General features: G+C 47.1%; 1 protein-coding gene across 2 annotated transcripts in view; it reads right to left on the bottom strand.

The window, feature by feature from the left end:
• LOC134943915 (microfibril-associated glycoprotein 4-like) overlaps positions 1 to 17,474 on the bottom strand; it is a 56,274-nt gene extending 38,800 nt beyond the window's left edge. The window contains exons 1-3 of one of the 2 annotated variants that reach the window (XM_063932481.1): positions 17,389 to 17,474; positions 17,222 to 17,309; positions 13,544 to 13,704 (exon numbers count right to left, since the gene is read on the bottom strand). In XM_063932481.1, the coding sequence (XP_063788551.1) occupies positions 13,544 to 13,704; positions 17,222 to 17,309; positions 17,389 to 17,472 (333 nt within the window). In that variant the 5' untranslated portion in view covers positions 17,473 to 17,474. Of the gene's footprint in view, positions 1 to 1,477; positions 1,833 to 13,543; positions 13,705 to 17,221; positions 17,310 to 17,388 lie in introns of those variants that run through there. The other variant, XM_063932482.1, reaches the window with a different exon arrangement.
• Positions 17,475 to 26,897: the final 9,423 nt, after the last annotated feature.

Genomic DNA, 26,897 nt, shown 5'->3' with positions numbered 1-26,897 from the left:
GAGTCCACTTGTGAGTGAGCCCCCTGCGTGCTGAAACTCTTGAGATGACCCCCTACCGCACCTGAGTCCGCTTGTACGGCCCCAGCGTCATGCTGCGGACTTGGCAGAAGCTGTGGAGGGCTTCTGTTCCTGGGAATGGGCTGCCTGCTGCAGTCTTCTTCCCTTTCCTCTACCCCTGGGCAGATATGACTGGCCCTTTTGCCCGCCTGCCCTTATGGGGACGAAAGGACTGAGACTGAAAAGACTGTCCTTTTCTGCTGAGATGTGACTTGGGGTAACAAAAGGTGGATTTTTCAGCTGTTGCCATGGCCACCAGGTCCGATGGACCGCCCCTTTATACGGCAATACTTCCATGTGCCGTCTGGAATCTGCATCACCTGACCACTGTCGTGTCTTCGTCTGGCAGATATGGACATCACATTTACTCTTGATGCCAGAATGCAAATATCCCTCTGCGCATCTCGCATATATAGAAATGCATCTATAGTCAATAAAATCTTGTCCCTGTCAAGGGTATCAATATTTTCAGTCAGGAAATCCGACCAAGCCCCCTCAGCGCTGCACATCCAGGCTGAGGCGATTGCTGGTCGTAGTATAACACCAGTATGTGTGTATATACTTTTAGGATATTTTTCAGCTTCCTATCAGCTGGCTCCTTGAGGGCTGCCGTATCTGGAGACGGTAACGCCCCTTGTTTTTATAAGCGTGTGAGCGCCTTATCCACCCTAAGGTGTGTTTCCCAACTCGCCCTAACTTCTGGCGGGAAAGGGTATACCGCCAATAATTTTCTATCGGAGGAAACCCACGTATCATCACACACTTCATTTAATTTATCTGATTCAGGAAAAACTACAAGTAGTTTATTCACACCCTACATAATACCCTTATTTGTGGTACTTGTAGTATCAGAAATATGTAACACCTCCTTCATTGCCCTTAACATGAAACGTGTGGCCCTAAAGGAAAATACGTTTGTTTCTTCACCGTCGACACTGGAGTCAGTGTCCGTGTCTGTGTCTGTGTCGACCGACTGAGGTAAATGGGCGTTTTTACAAGCCCCTGACGGTGTCTGAGACGCCTGGACAGGTACTAATTTGTTTGCCGGCCGTCTCATGTCGTCAACCGACCTTGCAGCGTGTTGACATTATCACGTAATTCCTAAATAAGCCATCCATTCCAGTGTCGACTCCCTAGAGAGTGACATCACCAATACAGGCAATTTGCTCCGCCTCCTCACCAACATCGTCCTCCTACATGTCGACACACACGTACCGACACACAGCACACACACAGGGAATGCTCTGATAGAGGACAGGACCCCACTAGCCCTTTGGGGAGACAGAGGGAGAGTTTGCCAGCACACACCAAAAACGCTATAATTATACAGGGACAACCCCTTATACAAGTGTTTTCCCTTATAGCATTTTTATATATGTAATCATATCGCCAAATAAGTGCCCCCCCTCTCTGTTTTAACCCTGTTTCTGTAGTGCAGTGCAGGGGAGAGTCTGGGAGCCTTCTTCACAGCAGAGTTGAGCAGGAAAATGGCGCCGTGTGCTGAGGAGAATAGGCCCCGCCCCCTTTTCGGCGGGCTCTTCTCCCGGAGTTTGTGAGATCTGGCAGGGGTTAAATACATCCATATAGCCTCAAGGGCTATATGTGATGTATTTTAGCCATAAAAAAGGTATTATACATTGCTGCCCAGGGCGCCCCCCCCAGCGCCCTGCACCCTCAGTGACAGTTGGTGACTGTTGGTGAAGTGTGCTGACAACAATGGCGCACAGCTGCAGTGCTGTGCGCTACCTTATGAAGACTGAAAGTCTTCTGCCGCCTGTTTCTGGACCTCTTCAACTTCGGCATCTGCAAGGGGGGTCGGCGGCACGGCTCCGGGACCGGACTCCATGGCTGGGCCTGTGTTCGATCCCTCTGGAGCTAATGGTGTCCAGTAGCCTAAGAAGCAAATCCATCCTGCACGCAGGTGAGTTCACTTCTCTCCCCTAAGTCCCTCGTAGCAGTGAGCCTGTTGCCAGCAGGACTCACTGAAAATAAAAAACCTAACTTAAACTTTTATTCTAAGCAGCTCAGGAGAGCCACCTAGATTGCACCCTTCTCGTCGGGCACAAAAATCTAACTGAGGCTTGGAGGAGGGTCATAGGGGGAGGAGCCAGTGCACACCACCTGATCCTAAAGCTTTTATTATTGTGCCCTGTCTCCTGCGGAGCCGCTATATCCCCATGGTCCTTTCAGGAACCCCAGCATCCACTAGGACGTCAGAGAAATCATGTGATAACACTGTCAGCGGTGTTCATTCCGGGAGTGGACAACTGGGAAGCAGACTTCCTCAGCAGGCACGACCTCCACCCGGGAGAGTGGGGACTTCACACGGAAGTCTTCCACATGATTGTGAACCATTGGGAAAAACCAAAGGTGGACATGATGGCGTCCCGCCTCAACAAAAAACTGGACAGGTATTGCGCCAGGTCAAGGGACCCTCAGGCAATAGCTGTGGACGCTCTGGTAACACCGTGGGTGTACCAGTCAGTGTATGTGTTCCCTCCTCTTCCTCTCATACCCAAGGTACTGAGAATTATAAGACGGAGAGGAGTAAGAACTAGTATACTCGTGGCTCCGGATTGGCCAAGAAGGACTTGGTACCCGGAACTTAAAGAGATACTAAGAAGGGTCTTGCTTCAGCAAGGATCATGTCTGTTCCAAGACTTACCGCGGCTGCGCTTGACGGCATGGCGGTTGAACGCCGGATCCTAAGGGAAAAAGGCTTTCCGGAAGAGGTCATCCCTACCCTGGTCAGAGCCAGGAAGGAGGTGACCGCACAACATTATCACCGCATTTGGTGAAAGTATGTTGCATGGTGTGAGGCCAGGAAGGCCCCCACGGAGGAATTTCAACTCGGTCGATTCCTGCATTTCCTACAAACAGGAGTGTCTATGGGCCTCAAATTGGGGTCCATTAAGGTTCAAATTTCGGCCCTGTCGATTTTCTTCCAGAAAGAATTGGCTTCAGTTACTGAAGTCCAGAAGTTTTGTCAAGGGAGTACTGCATATACAACCCCCTTTTGTGCCTCCAGTGGCACTGTGGGATCTCAACGTAGTTCTGGGATTCCTCAAATCACATTGGTTTAAACCGCTTAAATCTGTGGATTTGAAATATCTCACATGGAAAGTGACCATGCTGTTGGTCCTGGCCTCGGCCAGGCGAGTGTCAGAATTGGCGGCTTTGTCTCACAAAGCCCATATCTGATTGACCATTCGGACAGGGCAGAGCTGCGGACTCGTCCCCAGTTTCTCCCTAAGGTGGTGTCAGCGTTTCACCTGAACCAGCTTATTATGGTACCTGCGGCTACTAGGGACTTGGAGGACTCCAAGTTGCTGGATGTTGTCAGGGCCCTGAAAATATAGGTTTCCAGGATGGCTGGAGTCAGGAAAACTGACTTGCTGTTATCCTGTATGCACCCAACAAACTGGGTGTTCTTGCTTCTAAGCAGACGATTGCTAGTTGGATGTGTAGTACAATTCAGCTTGCACATTCTGTGGCAGGCCTGCCACAGCCAAAATATGTTAATGCCCATTCCACAAGGAAGGTGGGCTCATCTTGGGCGGCTGCCCGAGGGGTCTCGGCTTTACAACTTTGCCGAGCTGCTACTTGGTCAGGGGCAAACACGTTTGAAAAATTCTACAAATTTGATACCCTGGCTGAGGAGGACCTGGAGTTCTCTCATTCGGTGCTGCAGAGTCATCCGCACTCTCCCGCCCGTTTGGGAGCTTTGGTATAATCCCCATGGTCCTGACGGAGTCCCCAGCATCCACTTAGGACGTCAGACAAAATAAGAATTTACTTACCGATAATTCTATTTCTCGTAGTCCGTAGTGGATGCTGGGCGCCCATCCCAAGTGCGGATTGTCTGCAATACTTGTACATAGTTATTGTTACAAAAATCGGGTTATTATTGTTGTGAGCCATCTTTTCAGAGGCTCCGCTGTTATCATGCTGTTAACTGGGTTCAGATCACAGGTTGTACAGTGTGATTGGTGTGGCTGGTATGAGTCTTACCCGGGATTCAAAATCCTTCCTTATTGTGTACGCTCGTCCCAGCACAGTATCCTAACTGAGGCTTGGAGGAGGGTCATAGGGGGAGGAGCCAGTGCACACCACCTGATCCTAAAGCTTTTACTTTTGTGCCCTGTCTCCTGCGGAGCCGCTAATCCCCATGGTCCTGACGGAGTCCCCAGCATCCACTACGGACTACGAGAAATAGAATTATCGGTAAGTAAATTCTTATTATACCCCCACACAGCCAGTATACCTCTATATACCCTCACACAGCCAGTATACCTCTATATACCACCACACTGCCAGTATACCTCTATATACCCTCACACAGCCAGTATACCTCTATATACCCTCACACAGCCAGTATACCTCTATATACCCTCACACAGCCAGTATACCTCTATATACCCCCACACTGCCAGTATACCTCTATATACCCCCACACAGCCAGTATATCTCTATATACCCTCACACAGCCAGTATACCTCTATATACCCCCACACTGCCAGTATACCTCTATATACCCCCACACAGCCAGTATATCTCTATATACCCTCACACTGCCAGTATACCTCTATATACCCCCACACAGCCAGTATACCTCTATATACCCCCACACAGCCAGTATACCTCTATATACCCTCACACAGCCAGTATACCTCTATATACCCCCACACAGCCAGTATACCTCTATATACCCCCACACAGCCAGAATACCTCTATATACCTCCACACAGCCAGTATACCTCTATATACCCTCACACAGCCAGTATACCTCTATATACCCTCACACAGCCAGTATACCTCTATATACCCCCACACTGCCAGTATACCTCTATATACCCCCACACAGCCAGTATACCTCTATATACCTTCACACTGCCAGTATACCTCTATATACCCTCACACAGCCAGTATACCTCTATATACCCTCACACAGCCAGTATACCTCTATATACTCTCACACAGCCAGTATACCTCTATATACCCCCACACAGCCAGTATACCTCTATATACCCCCACACAGCCAGTATACCTCTATATACCCCCACACAGCCAGTATAACTCTATGTACCCCCACACAGCCAGTATACCTCTATATACCCTCACACAGCCAGTATACCTCTATATACCCTCACACAGCCAGTATACCTCTATATACCCTCATACAGCCAGTATACCTCTATATACCCTCACACAGCCAGTATACCTCTATATACCCCCACACAGCCAGTATACCTCTATATACCCTCACACAGCCAGTATACCTCTATATACCCTCACACAGCCAGTATACCTCTGTATACCCTCACACAGCCAGTATACCTCTGTATACCCTCACACAGCCAGTATACCTCTATATACCCCCACACTGCCAGTATACCTCTATATACCCTCACACAGCCAGTATACCTCTATATACCCCCACACAGCCAGTATACCTCTATATACCCTCACACAGCCAGTATACCTCTATATACCCTCACACAGCCAGTATACCTCTATATACCCTCACACAGCCAGTATAACTCTATATACCCCCACACAGCCAGTATACCTCTATATACCCCCACACAGCCAGTATACCTCTATATACCCCCACACAGCAAGTTTACCTCAGACTTGCCTACTCTCCCGGAATGGCCGGGAGGCTCCCGAAAATCGGGTGACCCTCCCGGCCCCCCGGAAGAGCAGGCAAGTCTCCCGGTCACAGGGGTCCCCCTCTGCCCGGGCGCCCACTTAGCGAGTAAAGTGGGCGGTCTGGGCAGGCGATGACGCGATTCTTGTTGAAACGCGTCATCATAGCCACGCCCCCTGCTGTATAATGCCTGCAATAGCAGCATTACACAGCGGGGGGCGGGGCTTACACGGGACGATCCCGTAGTCACGCCCCCGGTCCACCTACGTCACGCCTCCGGCCCGCCCCCCTCTGCACTTACAGCGCAGCCGGACCCCCTGCCACACCGACCTGGCTGCTCTCTCCCGGAGAGAGCAGCCAAAAAGTCGGAAAGTATGGTTTACCTCCATATACCCTCACACAGCCAGTATACCTCAGAGTCTATATGCCCCCACACAGCCAGTATATCTCTATATACCCTCACACAGCCAGTATATCTCTATATACCCTCACACAGACAGTATACCTCTATATACCCTCACACAGCCAGTATACCTCTATATACCCCCACACAGCCAGTATACCTCTATTTCTCTATCGTCCTAAGTGGATGCTGGGGTTCCTGAAAGGACCATGGGGAATAGCGGCTCCGCAGGAGACAGGGCACAAAAAAGTAAAGCTTTACTAGGTCAGGTGGTGTGCACTGGCTCCTCCCCCTATGACCCTCCTCCAGACTCCAGTTAGATTTTGTGCCCGAACGAGAAGGGTGCAATCTAGGTGGCTCTCCTAAAGAGCTGCTTAGAGAAAGTTTAGTTTAGGTTTTTTTCTTTACAGTGAGTCCTGCTGGCAACAGGATCACTGCAACGTGGGACTTAGGGGGAAAGTAGTAAACTCACCTGCATGCAGAGTGGATTTGCTGCTTGGCTACTGGACACCATTAGCTCCAGAGGGATCGAACACAGGCCCAGCCGTGGAGTCCGGTCCCGGAGCCGCGCCGCCGACCCCCTTGCAGATGCTGAAGCGTGAAGAGGTCCGGAAACCGGCGGCTGAAGACTCCTCAGTCTTCATAAGGTAGCGCACAGCACTGCAGCTGTGCGCCATTTTCCTCTCAGCACACTTCACTGGGCAGTCACTGAGGGTGCAGAGCGCTGGGGGGGGGCGCTCTGAGAGGCAAATATAAACCTTATACAAGGCTAAAAATACCTCACATATAGCCCATAGGGGCTATATGGAGATATTTAACCCCTGCCTGACTGGAAAAATAGCGGGAGAAGAACCCGCCGAAAAAGGGGCGGGGCCTATCTCCTCAGCACACGGCGCCATTTTCTGTCACAGCTCCGCTGGTCAGAACGGCTCCCAGGTCTCTCCCCTGCACTGCACTACAGAAACAGGGTAAAACAGAGAGGGGGGGCACATTAATGGCTATATATATATATATTAAAGCAGCTATAAGGGAGCACTTAATATAAGGATATCCCTTGTATATATAGCGCTTTGTGGTGTGTGCTGGCAGACTCTCCCTCTGTCTCCCCAAAAGGGCTAGTGGGTCCTGTCTTCATTAGAGCATTCCCTGTGAGTTTGCGGTGTGTGTCGGTACGTGGTGTCGACATGTATGAGGACGATATTGGTGTGGAGGCGGAGCAATTGCCAAATATGCAGATGTCACCCCCCAGGGGGTCGACACCAGAATGGATGCCTTTATTTGTGGAATTACGTGATGGTTTATCTTCCCTTAAACAGTTGAGGACATGAGGCGGCCGGACAATCAATTAATGCCTGTCCAGGCGCCTCAAACACCGTCAGGGGCTGTAAAACGCCCTTTGCCTCAGTCGGTCGACACAGACCCAGACACGGGCACTGATTCCAGTGACGACGGTAGAAATTCAAACGTATTTTCCAGTAGGGCCACACGTTATATGATTTTGGCAATGAAGGAGACGTTACATTTAGCTGATACTACAGATACCGTAAAACAGGGTATTATGTATGGTGTGAAAAAACTACAAACAGTTTTTCCTGAATCAGAAGAATTAAATGACGTGTGTGATGAAGCGTGGGTTGCTCCTGATAAAAAGTTGATAATTTCAAAAAAGTTATTGGCATTATACCCTTTCCCGCCAGAGGTTAGGGCGCGCTGGGAAACACCCCCTAAGGTGGACAAGGCGCTCACACGCTTATCCAAACAAGTGGCGTTACCCTCTCCTGAGACGGCCGCACTTAAGGATCCATCAGATAGAAAGATGGAAGTTATTCAAAAGAATATATACACACATGCAGGTGTTATACTACGACCAGCTATAGCAACTGCCTGGATGTGCAGTGCTGGAGTAGTTTGGTCAGAATCCCTGATTGAAAATATTGATACCCTAGATAGGGACAATGTTTTACTGTCGTTAGAACAAATAAAGGATGCATTTATCTATATGCGTGATGCACAGAGGGATATTTGCACACTGGCATCTCGGGTGAGTGCTATGTCCATTTCAGCCAGAAGAGCCTTATGGACACGACAGTGGACAGGCGATGCGGATTCAAAACGTCACATGGAGGTTTTGCCGTATAAAGGGGAGGAGTTATTTGGAGTTGGTCTATCAGACTTGGTGGCCACGGCTACTGCCGGGAAATCCACTTTTTTACCTCAAGTCACTCCCCAACAGAGAAAGGCACCGACCTTTCAACCGCAGCCTTTTCGCTCCTACAAAAATAAGAGAGCAAAGGGCTTGTCGTACCTGCCACGAGGCAGAGGAAGAGGGAAGAGACACCAACAGGCAGCTCCTTCCCAGGAACAGAAGCCCTCCCCGGCTCCTGCAAAAACCTCAGCATGACGCTGGGGCCTCTCAAGCGGACTCGGGGACAGTGGGGGGCCGTCTCAAAAATTACAGCGCGCAGTGGGCTCACTCGCAGGTAGACCCCTGGATCCTGCAGATAATATCTCAGGGGTACAGGTTGGAATTAGAGACGGATCCTCCTCATCGTTTCCTGAAGTCTGCCTTACCAACCGTCTCTTCCGAAAGGGAGAGGGTGTTGGAAGCCATTCACAAGCTGTACGCTCAGCAGGTGATAGTCAAAGTACCCCTATTACAACAAGGAAAGGGGTATTATTCCACTCTATTGTGGTACCGAAGCCGGATGGCTCGGTAAGGCCTATTCTAAATCTGAAGTCCTTGAACCTCTACATAAAAAAGTTCAAGTTCAAGATGGAGTCACTCAGAGCAGTGATAGCGAACCTGGAAGAAGGGGACTTTATGGTATCCTTGGACATCAAGGATGCGTATCTACACGTTCCGATTTACCCCGCACACCAGGGGTACCTCAGGTTCATTGTTCAAAACTGTCACTATCAGTTTCAGACGCTGCCGTTCGGATTGTCCACGGCGCCTCGGGTCTTTACCAAGGTAATGGCCGAGATGATGATTCTTCTTCGAAGAAAAGGCGTATTAGTTATCCCATACTTGGACGATCTCCTAATAAGGGCAAGGTCCAGAGAACAGCTGGAGACAGCTTTAGCACTATCTCAAGAGGTGCTAAGACAACACGGGTGGATTCTGAATATTCCAAAATCCCATTTAATCCCGACAACTCGTCTGCTGTTCCTAGGAATGATTCTGGACACGGTTCAGAAAAAGGTTTTCCTTCCAGAGGAAAAAGCCAAGGAGTTATCCGATCTGGTCAGGAACCTCCTAAAACCAGGAAAAGTGTCAGTACATCAATGCACAAGAGTCCTGGGAAAAATGGTGGCTTCTTACGAAGCAATTCCATTCGGCAGATTCCATGCAAGAATATTCCAAAGGGATCTGTTGGACAAATGGTCAGGGTCGCATCTGCAGATGCACCTGCGAATAACCCTGTCACCAAAGACAAGGGTGTCACTTCTGTGGTGGTTGCAGAAGGCTCACCTATTAGAAGGCCGCAGATTCGGCATTCAGGATTGGATCCTGGTGACCACGGACGCCAGCCTGAGAGGCTGGGGAGCAGTCACACAAGGAAGAAACTTCCAGGGAGTATGGACGAGTCTGGAAAAGTCTCTTCACATAAACATTCTGGAACTAAGAGCAATCTACAATGCTCTAAGCCAGGCGGAACTTCTCCTGCAAGGAAAGCCGGTGTTGATTCAGTCGGACAACATCACGGCGGTCGCCCATGTAAACAGGCAGGGCGGCACAAGAAGCAGGAGTGCAATGGCAGAAGCTGCCAAGATTCTTCGCTGGGCGGAGAATCACGTGATAGCACTGTCAGCAGTGTTCATCCCGGGCGTGGACAACTGGGAAGCAGACTTCCTCAGCAGACACGATCTTCATCCGGGAGAGTGGGGTCTACATCCAGAAGTCTTCAACATGTTAATAGACCGTTGGGAAAGACCAATTGTAGACATGATGGCGTCTCGCCTCAACAAGAAACTGGACAAATATTGCGCCAGGTCAAGAGATCCACAGGCAATAGCTGTGGACGCACTGGTAACTCCTTGGGTGTACCAGTCAGTGTATGTGTTTCCTCCTCTGCCGCTCATACCAAAGGTATTGAAGATCATACGGCAAAGAAGAGTAAGAACAATACTAGTGGTTCCGGATTGGCCGAGAAGGACTTGGTATCCGGAACTTCAAGAGATGCTCACGGACGAACCGTGGCCTCTACCTCTGAGAAGGGACCTGCTACAGCAGGGTCCCTGTCTTTTTCAAGACTTACCGCGGCTGCGTTTGACGGCATGGCGGTTGAACGCCAGATCCTAAAAGGGAAAGGCATTCCAGAAGAAGTCATTCCTACCTTGGTTAAGGCACGGAAGGAAGTCACCGTGAAACATTATCACCGCATTTGGCGAAAATATGTAGCGTGGTGCGAGGATCGGAGGGTTCCGACGGAGGAATTCCAACTGGGTCGTTTCCTACATTTCCTGCAATCAGGATTATCTATGGGTCTCAAATTGGGATCCATTAAGGTTCAAATTTCGGCCCTGTCAATATTCTTCCAAAAAGAATTGGCCTCTGTCCCTGAGGTCCAGACTTTTGTCAAGGGAGTACTGCATATACAGCCTCCTGTGGTGCCTCCGGTGGCACCGTGGGATCTAAATGTAGTTTTAGATTTCCTCAAATCCCATTGGTTTGAACCATTGAAAAAGGTGGATTTGAAATATCTCACATTGAAAGTGACTATGTTACTAGCCCTGGCCTCTGCCAGGAGAGTATCTGAATTGGCGGCTTTATCTTATAAAAGTCCTTATCTAATCTTCCATTCGGATAGGGCAGAACTGCGGACTCGTCCGCATTTTCTCCCTAAAGTGGTATCAGCATTTCATCTGAACCAACCTATTGTGGTGCCTGCGGCCACTAGCGACTTGGAGGACTCCAAGTTGTTGGACGTTGTCAGAGCCTTAAAAATATACATTGCAAGGACGGCTGGAGTCAGAAAATCTGACTCGCTGTTTATATTGTATGCACCCAACAAGTTGGGCGCACCTGCTTCTAAGCAGTCGATTGCTCGTTGGATTTGTAACACAATTCAACTTGCACATTCTGTGGCAGGCCTGCCACAGCCTAAAACTGTAAAAGCCCACTCCACAAGGAAGGTGGGCTCATCTTGGGCGGCTGCCCGAGGGGTCTCGGCATTACAACTCTGCCGAGCAGCTACGTGGTCGGGGGAGAACACGTTTGTAAAATTTTACAAATTTGATACCCTGGCAAAGGAGGACCTGGAGTTCTCTCATTCGGTGCTGCAGAGTCATCCGCACTCTCCCGCCCGTTTGGGAGCTTTGGTATAATCCCCATGGTCCTTTCAGGAACCCCAGCATCCACTTAGGACGATAGAGAAAATAAGAATTTACTTACCGATAATTCTATTTCTCGGAGTCCGTAGTGGATGCTGGGCGCCCATCCCAAGTGCGGATTATCTGCAATACTTGTACATAGTTATTGTTAACTAATTCGGGTTATTGTTAAGGAGCCATCTTTAAGAGGCCCTTTCTGTTGTCATACTGTTAACTGGGTTTAGATCACAAGTTGTACGGTGTGATTGGTGTGGCTGGTATGAGTCTTACCCGGGATTCAAAATGCCTCCCTTATTGTGTATGCTCGTCCGGGCACAGTACCTAACTGGAGTCTGGAGGAGGGTCATAGGGGGAGGAGCCAGTGCACACCACCTGACCTAGTAAAGCTTTACTTTTTTGTGCCCTGTCTCCTGCGGAGCCGCTATTCCCCATGGTCCTTTCAGGAACCCCAGCATCCACTACGGACTCCGAGAAATAGAATTATCGGTAAGTAAATTCTTATTATACCCCTCACACAGCCAGTATACCTCTATATACCCTCACACAGCCAGTATACCTCTATATACCCTCACACAGCCAGTATACCTCTATATACCCCCACACAGCCAGTATACCTCCATATACCCTCACACAGCCAGTATACCTCTATATGCCCCCACACAGCCAGTATACCTCTATATACCACCACACAGCCAGTATACCTCTATATACCCCCACACAGCCAGTATACCTCTATATACCCCCACACAGCCAGTATACCTCTATATACCCTCACACAGCCAGTATACCTCTATATACCCTCACACAGCCAGTATACCTCTATATACCCTCACACAGCCAGTATACCTCTATATACCCTCACACAGCCAGTATACCTCTATATACCCTCACACAGCCAGTATACCTCTATATATCCTCACACAGCCAGTATACCTCTATATACCCTCACACAGCCAGTATAGCTCTATATACCCTCACACAGCCAGTATACCTCTATATACCCCACACATCCAGTATACCTCTATATACCCTCACACAGCCAGTATACCTCTATATACCCTCACACAGCCAGTATACCTCTATATACCCTCACACAGCCAGTATACCTCTATATACCCTCACACAGCCAGTATACCTCTATATACCCCCACACAGCCAGTATACCGCTATATACCCCCACACAGCCAGTATACCTCTATATGCCCTCACACAGCCAGTATACCTCTATATACCCTCACACAGCCAGTATTCCTCTATATACCCTCACACAGCCAGTATACCTCTACATACCCTCACACAGCCAGTATACCTCTATATACCCTCACACAGCCAGCAAACCTCTATTTACTCCCACACAACCAGTATACCTCTATATACCCTCACAAAGCCAGTATACCTCTATATACCCTCACACAGCCAGCAAACCTCTATTTACTCCCACACAACCAGTATACCTCTATATACCCTCACAAAGCCAGTATACCTCTATATACCCTCACACAGCCAGCAACCCTCTATTTACTCCCACACAACCAGTATACCTCTATATACCCTCACACAGCCAGTATACCTCTATATACCCTCACACAGCCAGTATACCTCTATATACCCTCACACAGCCAGCAGACCTCTATTTACTCCCACACAACCAGTATACCTCTATATACCCTCACACAGCCAGTATACCTCTATATACCCTCACACAGCCAGTATACCTCTATATACCCTCACACAGCCAGCAGACCTCTATTTACTCCCACACAACCAGTATACCTCTATACAGCCACACAACCAGTATACCTCTATACAGCCAGTATACCTCTATATACCCCCATACAGCCGGTATACCTCTATAAAACCCCATACAGCCAGTATACCTCTATATACCCTCACACAGCCAGTATACCTCTATATACCCTCACACAGCCAGTTTACCTCTATATACCCTCACACAGCCAGTATACCTCTATATTGCAAATTATTGTTTTTGATATTTAGTAGATATTAGAGTGAATTTCAGAAACTGAGTAGCCAGATGGTCACCCACAAAGGTTATCCCATTACTTTATTTGTGAATAAACCCCAATTTCCCTTCTCACCGTCCAGGGTGTCCCGTTAGTTGTCATGTCACAGTACACAGGCAGAGGGCGCTGTGCTCCTTGTGGGTATATGATATAGACATCGCTGGTGTGATGGTTCCTATCCCAGATCTCCTGACAGTCCTTGGGGATCCCGTCCACCTCAGTCTTGTGCTGGGGAGCTGGAACAAATCAATGAATCACTGACGACATCCGGAATGAGAGAAGGAATAAATACAATGTCTGTGAATGGAAATCACTGAGTGAAATGCATGAGGTGAGGAGTGAAATGCGTCGGGTGGAGCTGATGATCGCACGTTGCGGACATTATAGGTAATAGGTGGGGATGAGCCCTTATGTGCATGTTACTGTATGAGAGAAGTGGCAGGCGGCCGCTGGAGCAGAATAAAGGCTTATTACAGTGAGTGATTATTATAATGAAGTGTTTTATCATTAATAGTTGTTATAATTCATATAATCAGTGATCATAATTACTCCTTATTATAATGAATGGTTATTATACGTATGCAGTAGATCATTTCTGAGCTCCAGGCCTCATGTGATAATGATTTAATGATACATAACTTTGCCATAAACCACAGCAACCAATCACATTCCAGTCTTGAAAATGAAAGGTCATATCTGATTAGTTGCCATGGGTTACAGCAAATGTGCGCCATGTGATCACAGCAGTGAGCAGAAGGCAGTGAGGGGTATATTAGGACATAGTGGCGTTGACCACCGGACTTAGAAGAGCAATGGGAATGAATGTTGCCCGTAGCAACCGACTCCTACCTATAATTTTATACAATGTACTGGATAAATACTACCTCAAAGCTTTATGGTTGCTATGGGCAACCTCTCCGCTGATCCGCTCTTTGCACTGCTTGATACATCTCTCCCTAGTAAGCGAGGTAATAATACTGAAACACCCGATGTCTTGTCACTCACACCCGTCATTGAAACGAGGATAACAGAGTTACTATTGTAAGAGAAAACTGTTACCATGAATACAGTGGGTGGAGCTAAACTGGTCAGAGGTCAGAGGTCAGACTGTATAACTTTCACTATGCGCATTTCCAGTACCCGAAGCCTCACAGAACTAGGGGCAAGCTGATGTCCTGGGGGCAAGTCCAAATCTCAGAATGTGGGCGTGTACCTAGTGATGCGGCAGGGGGGTAATTAGGGGCATGTGTGTAAATTCCAGTGATTATACTGTCATCGGGCTGAATAATTGCATAGTGTGTACACAGGAGTGACGCTGGATCGTCAGGCGATAAACGTCTGCAATCTATCCTGCACGCGGTCAGATCCGGATGTCACATCTCATGAGCTGCACATTCAGTCCGACAATAGAGAGATCTCACTAAGTGGATGCAAACCGGGCGGATAATCGCTTTGTTGTAACAGCGCGCTTATTGGATCTGCAGCTCCCCCCTTATAGAGCTTAATGAGGGATTGTGAGTGAGGTGATATGAACAAGTATAGACAGAGCCGGCCCTAACCAATATGATGACCCATGTAAGATTTTGGCTGGTGCCCCCTAGCACCGCCGCTAGTTCCGCCTCTGACCCTGCACCCCTTTCCCAGCACCATCACCCCTCACCCATAGCAGTCCTCATTTTGGTGTTCCTACCTCTTATATTCTAAACAGGAACAGTGCGCACATTCGGTGGGCAGACCAAAAAGGGGCATGTTCTTGCTGGGAAGGGGCATGGCCACACAATAGTACCCCCAATTCAAATTACGCCACACAGTACTGCAACTTTATTCACATTATATCATGTGATAATGTGCCTTATTCACATTACATCACACAGTAGTACCACTTTACCTTATATACAGTACTCCTCACACTAGAGCCCCTTATTCACATTACATCACACTGAATTGCCCCTTATTCACATTACACCACACCATGTTGCTCTTTAACCACATTAGACCACACAGTAGTGCCCTCTCTATACATTACACCACCCAGTAGTGCACCTTAGACACATATGCCACACATTAGTAATGCCTTTATACACACAATACCACACAATAATGCCCCTTACACAGCCAACCTTTATTAATACCCATATACACATAATGTCTCTTACCCACACTCCGCACATTATTAATGCCCTTATACACATAATGTCCTTTACACATACTCCGCAATTAATGCAGCAGCAACTTTGTTAGCAGTTGGGCAAAACCATGTGCACTGCAGGTGGGGCACATATAACATGTGCAGAGAGAGTTAGATTTGGGTGGGGTGTATTCAAACTGAAATCTAAATTGCAGTGTAAAAATAAAGCAGCCAGTATTTACCCTGCACAGAAACAAAAAAAAACACCCAAATCTAACTCTCTCTGCACATGTTATATCTGCCCCCCCCCTGCAGTGCACATGGGCCCTCATTCCGAGTTGTTCGCTCGCAAGCTGCTTTTAGCAGCATTGCACACGCTAAGTCGCCGCCTACTGGGAGTGAATCTTAGCATAGCAGAAATGCAAACGAAAGATTCGCAGTATTAAGTACATTTTAGTAAATGAGCCCTGCTAAGCTGAAGAGAATGACTGAGCCCTTATACACGGATTATCACCCGTATTTATAGGAAGATACTGTATCTGAGAGCGCTGACTGGTAGAACATTGCAGAGTAATAGGCCCTACAAACTGGGTGATAATATTCAAAGATATGAACGATCTTGTTCATTAATGAATGAGATACCGTTCATATCTTTGAGTGTGGAGGCACCAGCGATGAACGATGTGCGGCCCCGCGCTCGTTCATCGCTGGTGCCCCGTCGCCTGTGCATGCAGGCCAATATGGACTATCTCATCCATATTTGCCTGCACTTCTATGGAGCCGTGTCACCCGTCTGACGTATCTGCCATCGGGCAACTTGGCGGCAGATCGATCAATATGTAAGGCCCTTAAAGAATACAGTGGGATTAAACCAAAAATATATATTTTTATTTATTGTAGCAGATAATAAACTGTATATTCTTCAATGTCAGTCCAGCTCTGGTTGAGTTAATCAGGCATTGCTCACTGCATGCTGCCGAGTGCTGGAGTATTTCTGTAAAACTCCAACTAGCACCACTTTAATCAATAAGTCACAATTGCCCTTATTTATCAATGAGTGCTAATTTTCACTGTGAGTGATACATTTCACCAGCCAATTCGCTCCTATCATTTTTCATACACAGTCTGTAACATGGCAGTAAGGAGCTGATTGGCTGGTGCAATTTATCACTTACAGTGAAATGTATCACTCATTGATAAATATGGGCAAGTGTTTGCTCCAACATATAATTTTACCTCATTGCCCCCGTGTAAAACAGTTCATCAGTAAACAGCGTCCTCATTATCATTTATCACACAATATTCTGTAAGGAACAGTGGATCCCACTCAGCACTTTTCCCAGACGTTTCCCTGTGTCTCAATCACAACAGCGCCCTTGTGTGGACACTCAGTGTAATGCATGAGCTGTGGGAGTACTTTGGCATTTTGGTGCACACACAGTAGTGAAGAATCACTAATCTCCATGAACATTGGAGCTGAGTGCGGTTCTGAGTCACGTCTACAAGTGTTTTAAAATAGACGCGCTGATTTATATGGTTTAGTTCAGCTGCAAAGATGTCACAATGTAACCAGTATACTCCATGCTAAAGGATCTGATAAACAAGCATCACATTACTGATCTTACCCAGTTGTTTCAGTGGTTCCCCGGATAGGCCATTGGCTGGGCTCCCGGTGATATGGTGAATATGGCACAGCGCAAAGACGATGAGGATCTAGAGATAAGGCCAGAGCCGGCTGAGTTACATGTCAGAAGAAGATGATTACAGAGAATAAAGATGGCGGATAACGTACCTTCATGACTGTATAGCTGCTGTCTCCTGTGTGTGACACTGACGGGCAGAGAAATATATATATATATCCCCAACCCCAGAGCATTAGGGAAGGAAACGTGATGGATGAGAAATTTGGGGAAATCCAGGGTTGGGGCTTTTTACCCGAAGTGTTTGTTCATTGTAACCAAAAACTGCAAGTGTCAGGAAGACCCAGCAAATGTTACCGCTGATACTTGGTGACCAGAATAGGAATAATGATAACAATGATAGTACTTTATCTCCATCCACGGCTTAGTAAATAGACCCGCCTCCCCCCCATATGAGTTCAAGGGGTGAGTGGAGCATTTAGGACTCAACAAATCACTGTTAAAACTTTTGTAGTTTTATCAATTAGTTCTTAAAATCTGCAAGTGTATTATCCTTATTATAATGCGAGATATTGTAAAAATAAATAAATAAATAATAGAAGTGTATAAAGAATGAGAATGATTATAAACTGTTTGTTGCACTATATCCAGTTTCCTGCACCTTCCTATATGTAGTACTCGGCTATTATCATACTCCTATGGCCCTCATTCCGAGTTGCTCGCTCGCTAGCTACTTCTAGCAGCATTGCACACGCTAGGCCGCCACCCTCTGGGAGTGAATCTTAGCTTAGCAGAAGTGCGACCGAAAGGTTAGCAGAATTGCTACTACATAATTCAGAGCAGTTTCTGAGGGGTTCACTACGGCTGGCCGGCGGTCAGGCTCCCGGCGACCAGCATACCAGCGCCGGGAGCCCGACCGTGCACTCGCCACGCTACGGGCACGGTCGCACGCTAAGCGCGCCACACTATTTTATTCTCCATCCAGGGGGGTCGTGGACCCCCACGAGGGAGAATAAGTGTCGGTATGCCGGTTGTCGGGATCCCGGCGCCGGTATACTGTGCGCCGGGATCCCGACAGCCGGCAAACTGAAGACCACCCGTTTCTGAGTAGCTCGAGACTTACTGCTACACTGCGATCAGCTCAGGCCGTTTCGTTCCTGGTTTGACGTCACAAACACGCCCTGCGTTTGGCCAGCCGCTCCCCCGTTTCCCCAGCCACTCCTGCGTTTTATCCTGGCACGCCTGCGTTTTTCCGCAAACTCCCAGAAAACGGCCAGTTTCCGACCAGAAACACCCACTTCCTGTCAATCACACTACGATCACTTCAACAATGAAAATTCTTTGTTCGGACGTGAGTAAATCTACTAAGTTTTGTGCTAAAATACTTAGCGCATGCGCGCTGCGTACCATGCACATGCGCATTTTTGCCTTAATCGCGCCATTGCGAAAATCGGCAACGAGCCAACAACTCGGAATGACCACCTATATGCAGTTTTGTCTCTCATACTAATTACTGCCACATGTTAATAGATGACGTTATTGGTCATCAAGAATTAGCTAGAAAATGTTCAATTGCATATCCACTGCACTATTATAGGATATCCAGTGCACTATTACAGGGGAAATACTCCCCCTAGTGGTGGTTAAATAGCCTTGCACATTTAGTGGTTTGCAGTACACAGCATGTACAGTGGGGGCTACAGACATCATTACCGGCAATTCTGCATGTCGGCCTTTTCCCTGCGTTGGGTGAATGGGTATTACTGGGTATTACTGGGTGTTACTGGGTGGCAATGAAGCGTAGGATGTAGGAGAATGTTCGGTGAGCATATCGGGGGAGTGCGGCCACAGTTACTACTTATTCTGAGTCGCGCAAATGCATCGTGCATGCCATATTCAGTCGCATCTCCTGACAGTGCAGACATGCGGCTGTACACCAGGGACGGCTTGTAGCGGTATTTGCATAAAGTCTCAGAGATGGGTGGCACTGCTCCCGTCTCAGAATAAGCCCCATATAAGGTGTGGCTCTGCAGATGTAATGCTGACATAGTGAGTAAGAGCACTGTAATTATAATATGTGGCTCTGCAGATGTAATGCTGACATAGTGAGTAAGATCTCTGTAATTATATGTGGCTCTGCAGATGTAATGCTGACATAGTGAGTAAGATCACTGTAATTAAGTGTGGCTCTGCAGATGTAATGCTGACATAGTGAGTAAGATCTCTGTAATTATAATGTGTGGCTCTGCAGATGTAATACTGACATAGTGAGTAAGATCTCTGTAATTATAATGTGTGGCTCTGTAGATGTAATGCTGACATAGTGAGTAAGATCTCTGTAATTATAATGTGTGGCTCTGCAGATGTAATACTGACATAGTGAGTAAGATCATTGTAATTATGTGTGGCTCTGCAGATGTAATGCTGACATAGTGAGTAAGATCACTGTAATTATGTGTGGCTCTGCAGATGTAATGCTGACATAGTGAGTAAGATCACTGTAATTATGTGTGGCTCTGCAGATGTAATGCTGACATAGTGAGTAAGATCTCTGTAATTATAATGTGTGGCTCTGCAGATGTAATACTGACATAGTGAGTAAGATCATTGTAATTATGTGTGGCTCTGCAGATGTAATGCTGACATAGTGAGTAAGATCACTGTAATTATGTGTGGCTCTGCAGATGTAATGCTGACATAGTGAGTAAGATCGCTGTAATTATAATGTGTGGCTATACAGATGTAATGCTGACATAGTGAATAAGATCTCTGTAATTATAATATGTGGCTCTGCAGATGTAATGCTGACATAGTGAGTAAGATCTCTGTAATTATAATGTGTGGCTCTGCAGATGTAATACTGACATAGTGAGTAAGATCATTGTAATTATAATGTGTGGCTCTGCAGATGTAATACTGACATAGTGAGTAAGATCACTTTATTTATAATGTGTGGCTCTGCAGGTGTAATACTGACATAGTGAGTAAGATCACTGTAATTATAATGTGTGGGCTCAGCAGATGTAATGCTGACATAGTGAGTAAGATCACTGTAATTATAATGTGTGGCTCTGCAGGTGTAATACTGACATAGTGAGTAAGATCACTGTAATTATAATGTGTGGATCTGCAGGTGTAATACTGACATAGTGAGTAAGATCACTGTAATTATAATGTGTGGGCTCAGCAGATGTAATGCTGACATAGTGAGTAAGATCACTTTATAATGTGTGGCTCTGCAGGTGTAATACTGACATAGTGAGTAAGATCATTGTAATTATAATGTGTGGCTCTGCAGGTGTAATACTGACATAGTGAGTAAGATCACTGTAATTATAATATGTGGCTCTGCAGATGTAATGCTGACATAGTGAGTAAGATCTCTGTAATTATAATGTGTGGCTCTGCAGATGTAATACTGACATAGTGAGTAAGATCATTGTAATTATAATGTGTGGCTCTGCAGGTGTAATACTGACATAGTGAGTAAGATCATTGTAATTATAATGTGTGGGCTCAGCAGGTATAATATTGGCATTGGGCCTAATTCAAGGTTGAATGCAAACGCATTTGCCGATTATCAATACACTGCGCATGTGCAAAATTCACACGGCGCATGTCTGCCTCTATATTTGCATACGGAATAGAGTAAAATCGCCTGCGCTAAATTGCTCAGCAGTCTTGCACAGAAAAACCACCCCTCCACTAAACAATGGCAAAAAGGCGTGGTGAAGGAGTGTCTGAGGGTGGTCTCCGCGAGGTTATAAATCCGGGCGTGTAACAGGGGCGTGTAGTGGGAGTATGAACCTGGGTCCAGGGCTGTGCATACACATATCTGCAGGCAGACAATGTAGATTCTGGGCAGCTACAGAGCTACGCACACTCTGCAAGTCACAGTAATGGCAGCAGTAACATCGATGTTTGATGCGATGGCTGCACAGTTAGCGAATAATCGCACACAACTGATGTTGTGTGTAAAATCACTCACAGCTTGTGCGCTGCCTCACCATTATAGCTGCAGGTTTTTGACCCTTACGCATTCTGAATTTCAGGTTTATTCCGTTGTTTAGCTGTTGTTGGTAAGTGCATCGTATAAACTGTTCATGCATCACAAGTCAGGACATAGGCCCTCATTCCGAGTTGTTCGCTCGCAAGCTGCTTTCAGCAGCTTTACACACTCTAAGCGGCCGCCTACTGGGAGTGAATCTTAGCTTATCAAAATTGCGAACGAAAGATTCTCAAAATTGCGAGTAGAGACTTCTTATCAGTTTCTGAGTAGCTCCAGACTTACTCGGCATCTGCGATCAGTTCAGTGCTTGTCGTTCCTGGTTTGACGTCACAGACACACCCAGCGTTCGCCCAGACACTCCTCCGTTTCTCCAGCCACTCTCGCGTTTTTCCCAGAAACGGCAGCGTTTTTTCACACACACCCATAAAACGGCCAGTTTCCGCCCAGAAACACCCACTTCCTGTCAATCACATTACGATCACCAGAACAAAGAAAAAACCTCGTAATGCCGTGAGTAAAATACCTAACTGCATAGCAAATTTACTTGGCGCAGTCGCACTGTGGATATTGCGCATGTGCATTAGCGACTAATCACTCCGTTGCGAGAAAAAAACAACAAGCAAACAGCTCGGAATGACCACCATTATTAACATATGCACGTTACAATGTGCTTGTAGTTTGAGTTACTGGAAACACTAAGGCATATCCCCCAACATTTAGCTTACAGAAAAAGGGACTTATATGCGCGGCAAAGCCACGCTCGCCAAAAAGAGGGTATGGCCTCGGGGAAGGGGTGTGGTTTAGCAGCAATGCCACAACCGCTTGCCATGCCCCCCATTATCGGCACTAAGGGGGCATGCTAAGCGCTCTCTGAGCTGCTGGCATGCTCCCTCTCCCTCCTGTGAATAGACGATGTGCGCATGACTACAGAAGCCTCCCAACTGCCCCCCTTTCTCCCCCATGTGACACTGCGGCCCGCGGGTGTGACAGCGGGACATTCCCCCCAAAAACAGGACTGTCCTGCAAAAATCGGGACAGGTCGAAGGTATGCTAATCTGCAAAGAAACTGCAGTATAATTGCTTCTAACGCTAGCCTGCATAGCTGTCAGGGTGACTCCTATTTTGTGTATTTAAATTTTTTTTTGTTAGTTTGCACTGTGGGTGTGTGTTGTTTTGTGTGCAGATTTGCGTTCACTTTGCAATTGATTGCAACTTTTCTTTTGCTAATAAATTTGCGTACGACCTTGAATTACGCCCTTAGGGGGTCATTCCGAGTTGATCGCTCGTTATATTTTTTTCGAAACAGAGCGATTAGTCGCTAATGCGCATGCGCAATGTCCGCAGTGTTACAGCGCCAAGTAAATTTGCTATGCAGTTAGGTATTTTACTCACGGCATTACGAGGTTTTTTTCTTCATTATGGTGATCGTAATGTGATTGACAGGAAGTGGGTGTTTCTGGGCGGAAACTGCCCGTTTTATGGGTGTGTGCGAAAAAACGCTACAGTTTCTGGGAAAAATGCGGGAGTGTCTGAAGAAACGGGGGAGTGTCTGGGCGAACGCTGGGTGTGTTTGTGACGTCAAACCAGGAACGAAACTGACTGAACTGATCGCAGTGGCTGAGTAAGTCTTCAGCTACTCAGAGAAACTGCTAAGAAGTTTCTATTCGCAATTCTGCTAATCTTTCATTTGCAATTCTACTAAGCTAAGATTAGTAGGCGGCGACTTAGCGGGTGCAAAGCTGCTAAAAGCAGCTTGCGAGCGAACAACTCGGAATGAGGGCCTTAGTGAGTAAGATCTCTGTAATTCTGCATGGATTCTGCAGGTATAATACTGACATAGTGAGTAAGGTCCCTGTAATTATTAGAGATGTGCGACGGACACTTTTCGGGTTTTGGTTTTGGATCTGGATGATTTTTGAAAAAACCATAAAAACAGCTAAAATCACAGACTTTGGGGGTAATTTTGATTATACGGTATTATTAACCTCAAAAACATTCATTTCCACTCATTTCCAGTCTATTCTGAACAGCTCACACCTCACAATATTGTTTTTAGGTCAAAAGGTTGCACCAAGGTGGCTGTATGACCAAGCTAAGCGACACAAGTGTGCGGCACAAACACCTGGCCCATCTAGGAGTGGCACTGCAGTGTCAGACAGGAGGGCAGATATAAAAACTAGGCCCCAAACAGCACATGATGCAAAGAAGAAAAAGAGGTGCAATGAGGTCGCTGTGTGACTAAGCTAAACGACACAAGTTAGCAGCACAAACACCTGGCCCATCTAGGAGTGGCACTGCAGTGTCAGACAGGATGGCCATTTTAGAAACTAGTCCCCAAACAGCACATAATGCAAAGAAAAAAATAAGAGGTGCAAGATGGAATTATCCTTGTGCCCTCCCACCAAATTTTCCGGGTTTTCTGTTTTGGTTTTGGTTCAGCGGCCGTGTCTTGGATTCGGATGTGTTTTGGCAAAACCTCCCTTAAAAAATTTTGTCGGGTTCGGGTGTGTTTTGGTTGCGGGTGTTTTTTTTTTTCAAAAACCCCTCAAAAACAGCTTAAATCAAAGAATTTGGGGGTAATTTTGATTCTATAGTATTATTCTGAATGATTTTCACGATTCTGACCGATCAAAATGACAAATTGTTCTCCACCATTCTTTCAATGGTGACAGCATCATATGCAGTGACAGTAGACATGTCAGTAATCGTTGGCAGGTCCTTCAGTCCGGACCAGATGTCAACACTTGCTGCTGACTGCCCTGCATCACCGCCAGCGGGTGGGCTATGAAATGTTATCCTTTTCCTCGCAGCCACAGTGGTGGGAGAAAATGAAGGAGGAGCTGTTGACGGGTCACGTTCCACTTGAGTTGATAATTTTCTCACCAGCAGGTCTTTGCACCTCTGCAGACTTGTGTCTGCCTGAAAGAAAGATACAACGTAGGCTTTAAACCTAGGGTTGAGCATGGTGGCGAAAATGTAGTGCTCTGATTTCAACAGATTGACCGCCCTTGAATTCTGGCAAAGCGAATGAAGGGCTCCATCCACAAGTCCCACATACCAAGCAGAATCGCTCCGTCTTAACTCCTCCTTCAATTTCTCCAGCTGCTTCTGCAAAAGCCTGATGAGGGGAATGACCTGACTCAAGCTAGCAGTGGCTGAACTGACTTCACGTGTGGCAAGTTCAAAGGGTTAGAGAACCTTGCACAAGACTGAAATCATTCTCCACTGTGCTTGAGTCAGGTGCATTCCCCCTCCTTTGCCTATATCGTAGGTGGATGCATAGGCTTGAATGGCCTTTTGCTGCTCCTCCATCCTCTGAAGCATATAGGGTGTTGAATTCCACCTCGTTATCACCTCTTGCTTCAGGTGATGGCAGGGCAGGTTCAGGAGTGTTTGCTGGTGCTCCAGTCTTCAGCATGCAGTGGCTGAATGTCGAAAGTGGCCTGCAATTTTACGGGCCACCGACAGCATCTCCTGTACACCCCTGTCATTTTTCAAAAAATTCTGCACCACCAAATTAATTGTATGTGCAAAACATGGGACGTGCTGAAATTTGCCCAGATATAATGCACGCACAATATTGGTGGCATTGTCCGATATCACAAATCCCCAGGAAAGTCTAAGTGGGGTAAGCCATTGTGTAATGATGTCCCTCAGTTTCCGTAAGATGTTGTCAGCGGTGTGCCCCTTACGGAAACCAGTGATACACAGCGTAGACTGCCTAGGAACGAGCTGGCGTTTGTGAAATGCTGCTACTGGTGCCGCCGCTGCTGTTGTTACCCAGTGGGCTGTCACAGTCCTTAGTCTGCCCTGCTCCACTTGTCCACGTGTCCGTGGTAAAGTTGACACTGGGTACAACCGCATTTTTCAGGACACTGAGGACACTTTTCTTAATGTCCCTGTACAGTCCGGGAATCGCTTTCCTACTGAAGTGAAATCTAGATGGGATTTGGTACCGGGAACACACTACCTCCATCAATTGTCAAAACCCCACTGCACTAATGGTGGATACTGGATGCAAGTCTAACACCAACATAGCTGTCAAGGCCTCAGTTATCCACTTTGCAACAGGATGACTGCTGTCATATTTCATCTTCCTCACAAAGGACTGTTGGACAGTCAATTGCTTAGTTGAAGTAGCACAAGTGGTCCTCCGACTTCCCCTCTGGGATAATGATCGACTCCCAGCAGCAACAACAGCAGCAGCAGCAGTAGGCATAGCACTCAAGGATCCTCCGGAGGAATCCCGGTTAAGAGAGGACTCCTCAGTCTTGCCAGCGGCATGGCCTGCAGTACTACTGACGTTCCTAGCTGAGTAGAAAGTTGATGTTGAGGGAGTTGGTGGTGTGGCTTGCAGGAGCTTCGGTACAAGAGGAAGAAGAGATTTAGGTGTCAGTAGACAGCTTATGCTCTTTCCCAAAGTTTCACAACTTGACACTGACTTCTGATGAATGCGCTGCAGGTGACGTATAAGGGAGGATGTTCCTGGGTGGTTAACATCCTTACCCGTACTTATTACAGATTGACAGAGGCAACACACGGCCTGACACCTGTTGTCCGGATTTGTGGGAAAATAATTCCACACTGGAGAGGTGGCTTTTTTGGTATTTTGCCCAGGCATGTCAATGGGCTTAATCATCCCACGGACAACAACTGTCTCCCCCAATGCCTGATTTAAACAAACCCCATCACCATCAGCATCCTCCTTGTAAACACTGGACGGGAAGAGGTGGCTCCTTCCAGCACTTGCAGGGGGCGTGCAAATGGTGGAAGGAGCCACCTCTTCCCGTCCAGTGTTGGGAAGGTCAGGCATCGCACCTGCCGACACACTTGGATTCTCCTTGAGGATTTGTGATACCATCTTAGAACGCACATTGCTTTTGCCAGCTTAACTCTTTTCATTTTTCTAGCGGGAGGATGAGGGCTTCCATCGTCATGTGAAGCTGAACCACTAATCATGAACATAGGCCAGGGCCTCAGCCGTTCCTTGCCACTCCGTGTCGTAAATGGCATATTGGCAAATTTACGTTTCTAATCACACGATTTAAATTAATTTTTTGGGACATTTTACTTAGAGATGAGCGGGTTCGGTTCTCAGAACCCCCCACCCCCGGACTTCACGGCATGAGCCCAGATCCGATTCAGGCTCAGGTTTTCCCGTCTGACTCGGAAACCAGAACGGGGCAAAATGTCATCATCCCGCTGTCAGATTCTCGCAGGGTTTGGATTCCATATAAGGAGCTGCGCGTCCCCTCCATTTTCACTCCCGCATTGGCGTATTAGTCCAGTGATCCTGCCATATAATTCCAGTGGTACTGGCGTATTAGTCCAGTGATCCTGCCGTATAATTTCAGTGGTACTGGCGTATAAGTCCAGTCCAGTGATACTGCCGTATATGTCCAGTGATACTGCTGTATATGTCCAATGGTATTGCCGTATAAATCCAGTGATCCTGCCGTATATTTCCAGTGATCCTGCCGTATGTGTCCAGTGGTACTGCCATATAATTCCAGTGATACTGCCGTATATATATATATATATATATATATATATATATATACACCCTGTTGCAAAGCGGATTACTGAGGCCATAACAACTATGCTGGTGTTAGACGTGAGTCCGGTATCTGCCATTTGTGCAGTGGGGCTGCA

Source organism: Pseudophryne corroboree, chromosome 7 (assembly GCF_028390025.1).
Source record: "Pseudophryne corroboree isolate aPseCor3 chromosome 7, aPseCor3.hap2, whole genome shotgun sequence".
NCBI lineage: Eukaryota > Metazoa > Chordata > Amphibia > Anura > Myobatrachidae > Pseudophryne > Pseudophryne corroboree.
The sequence above is the reverse complement of the archived record's forward strand: the minus strand, read 5'-3'. Positions and strand labels throughout refer to the sequence as shown.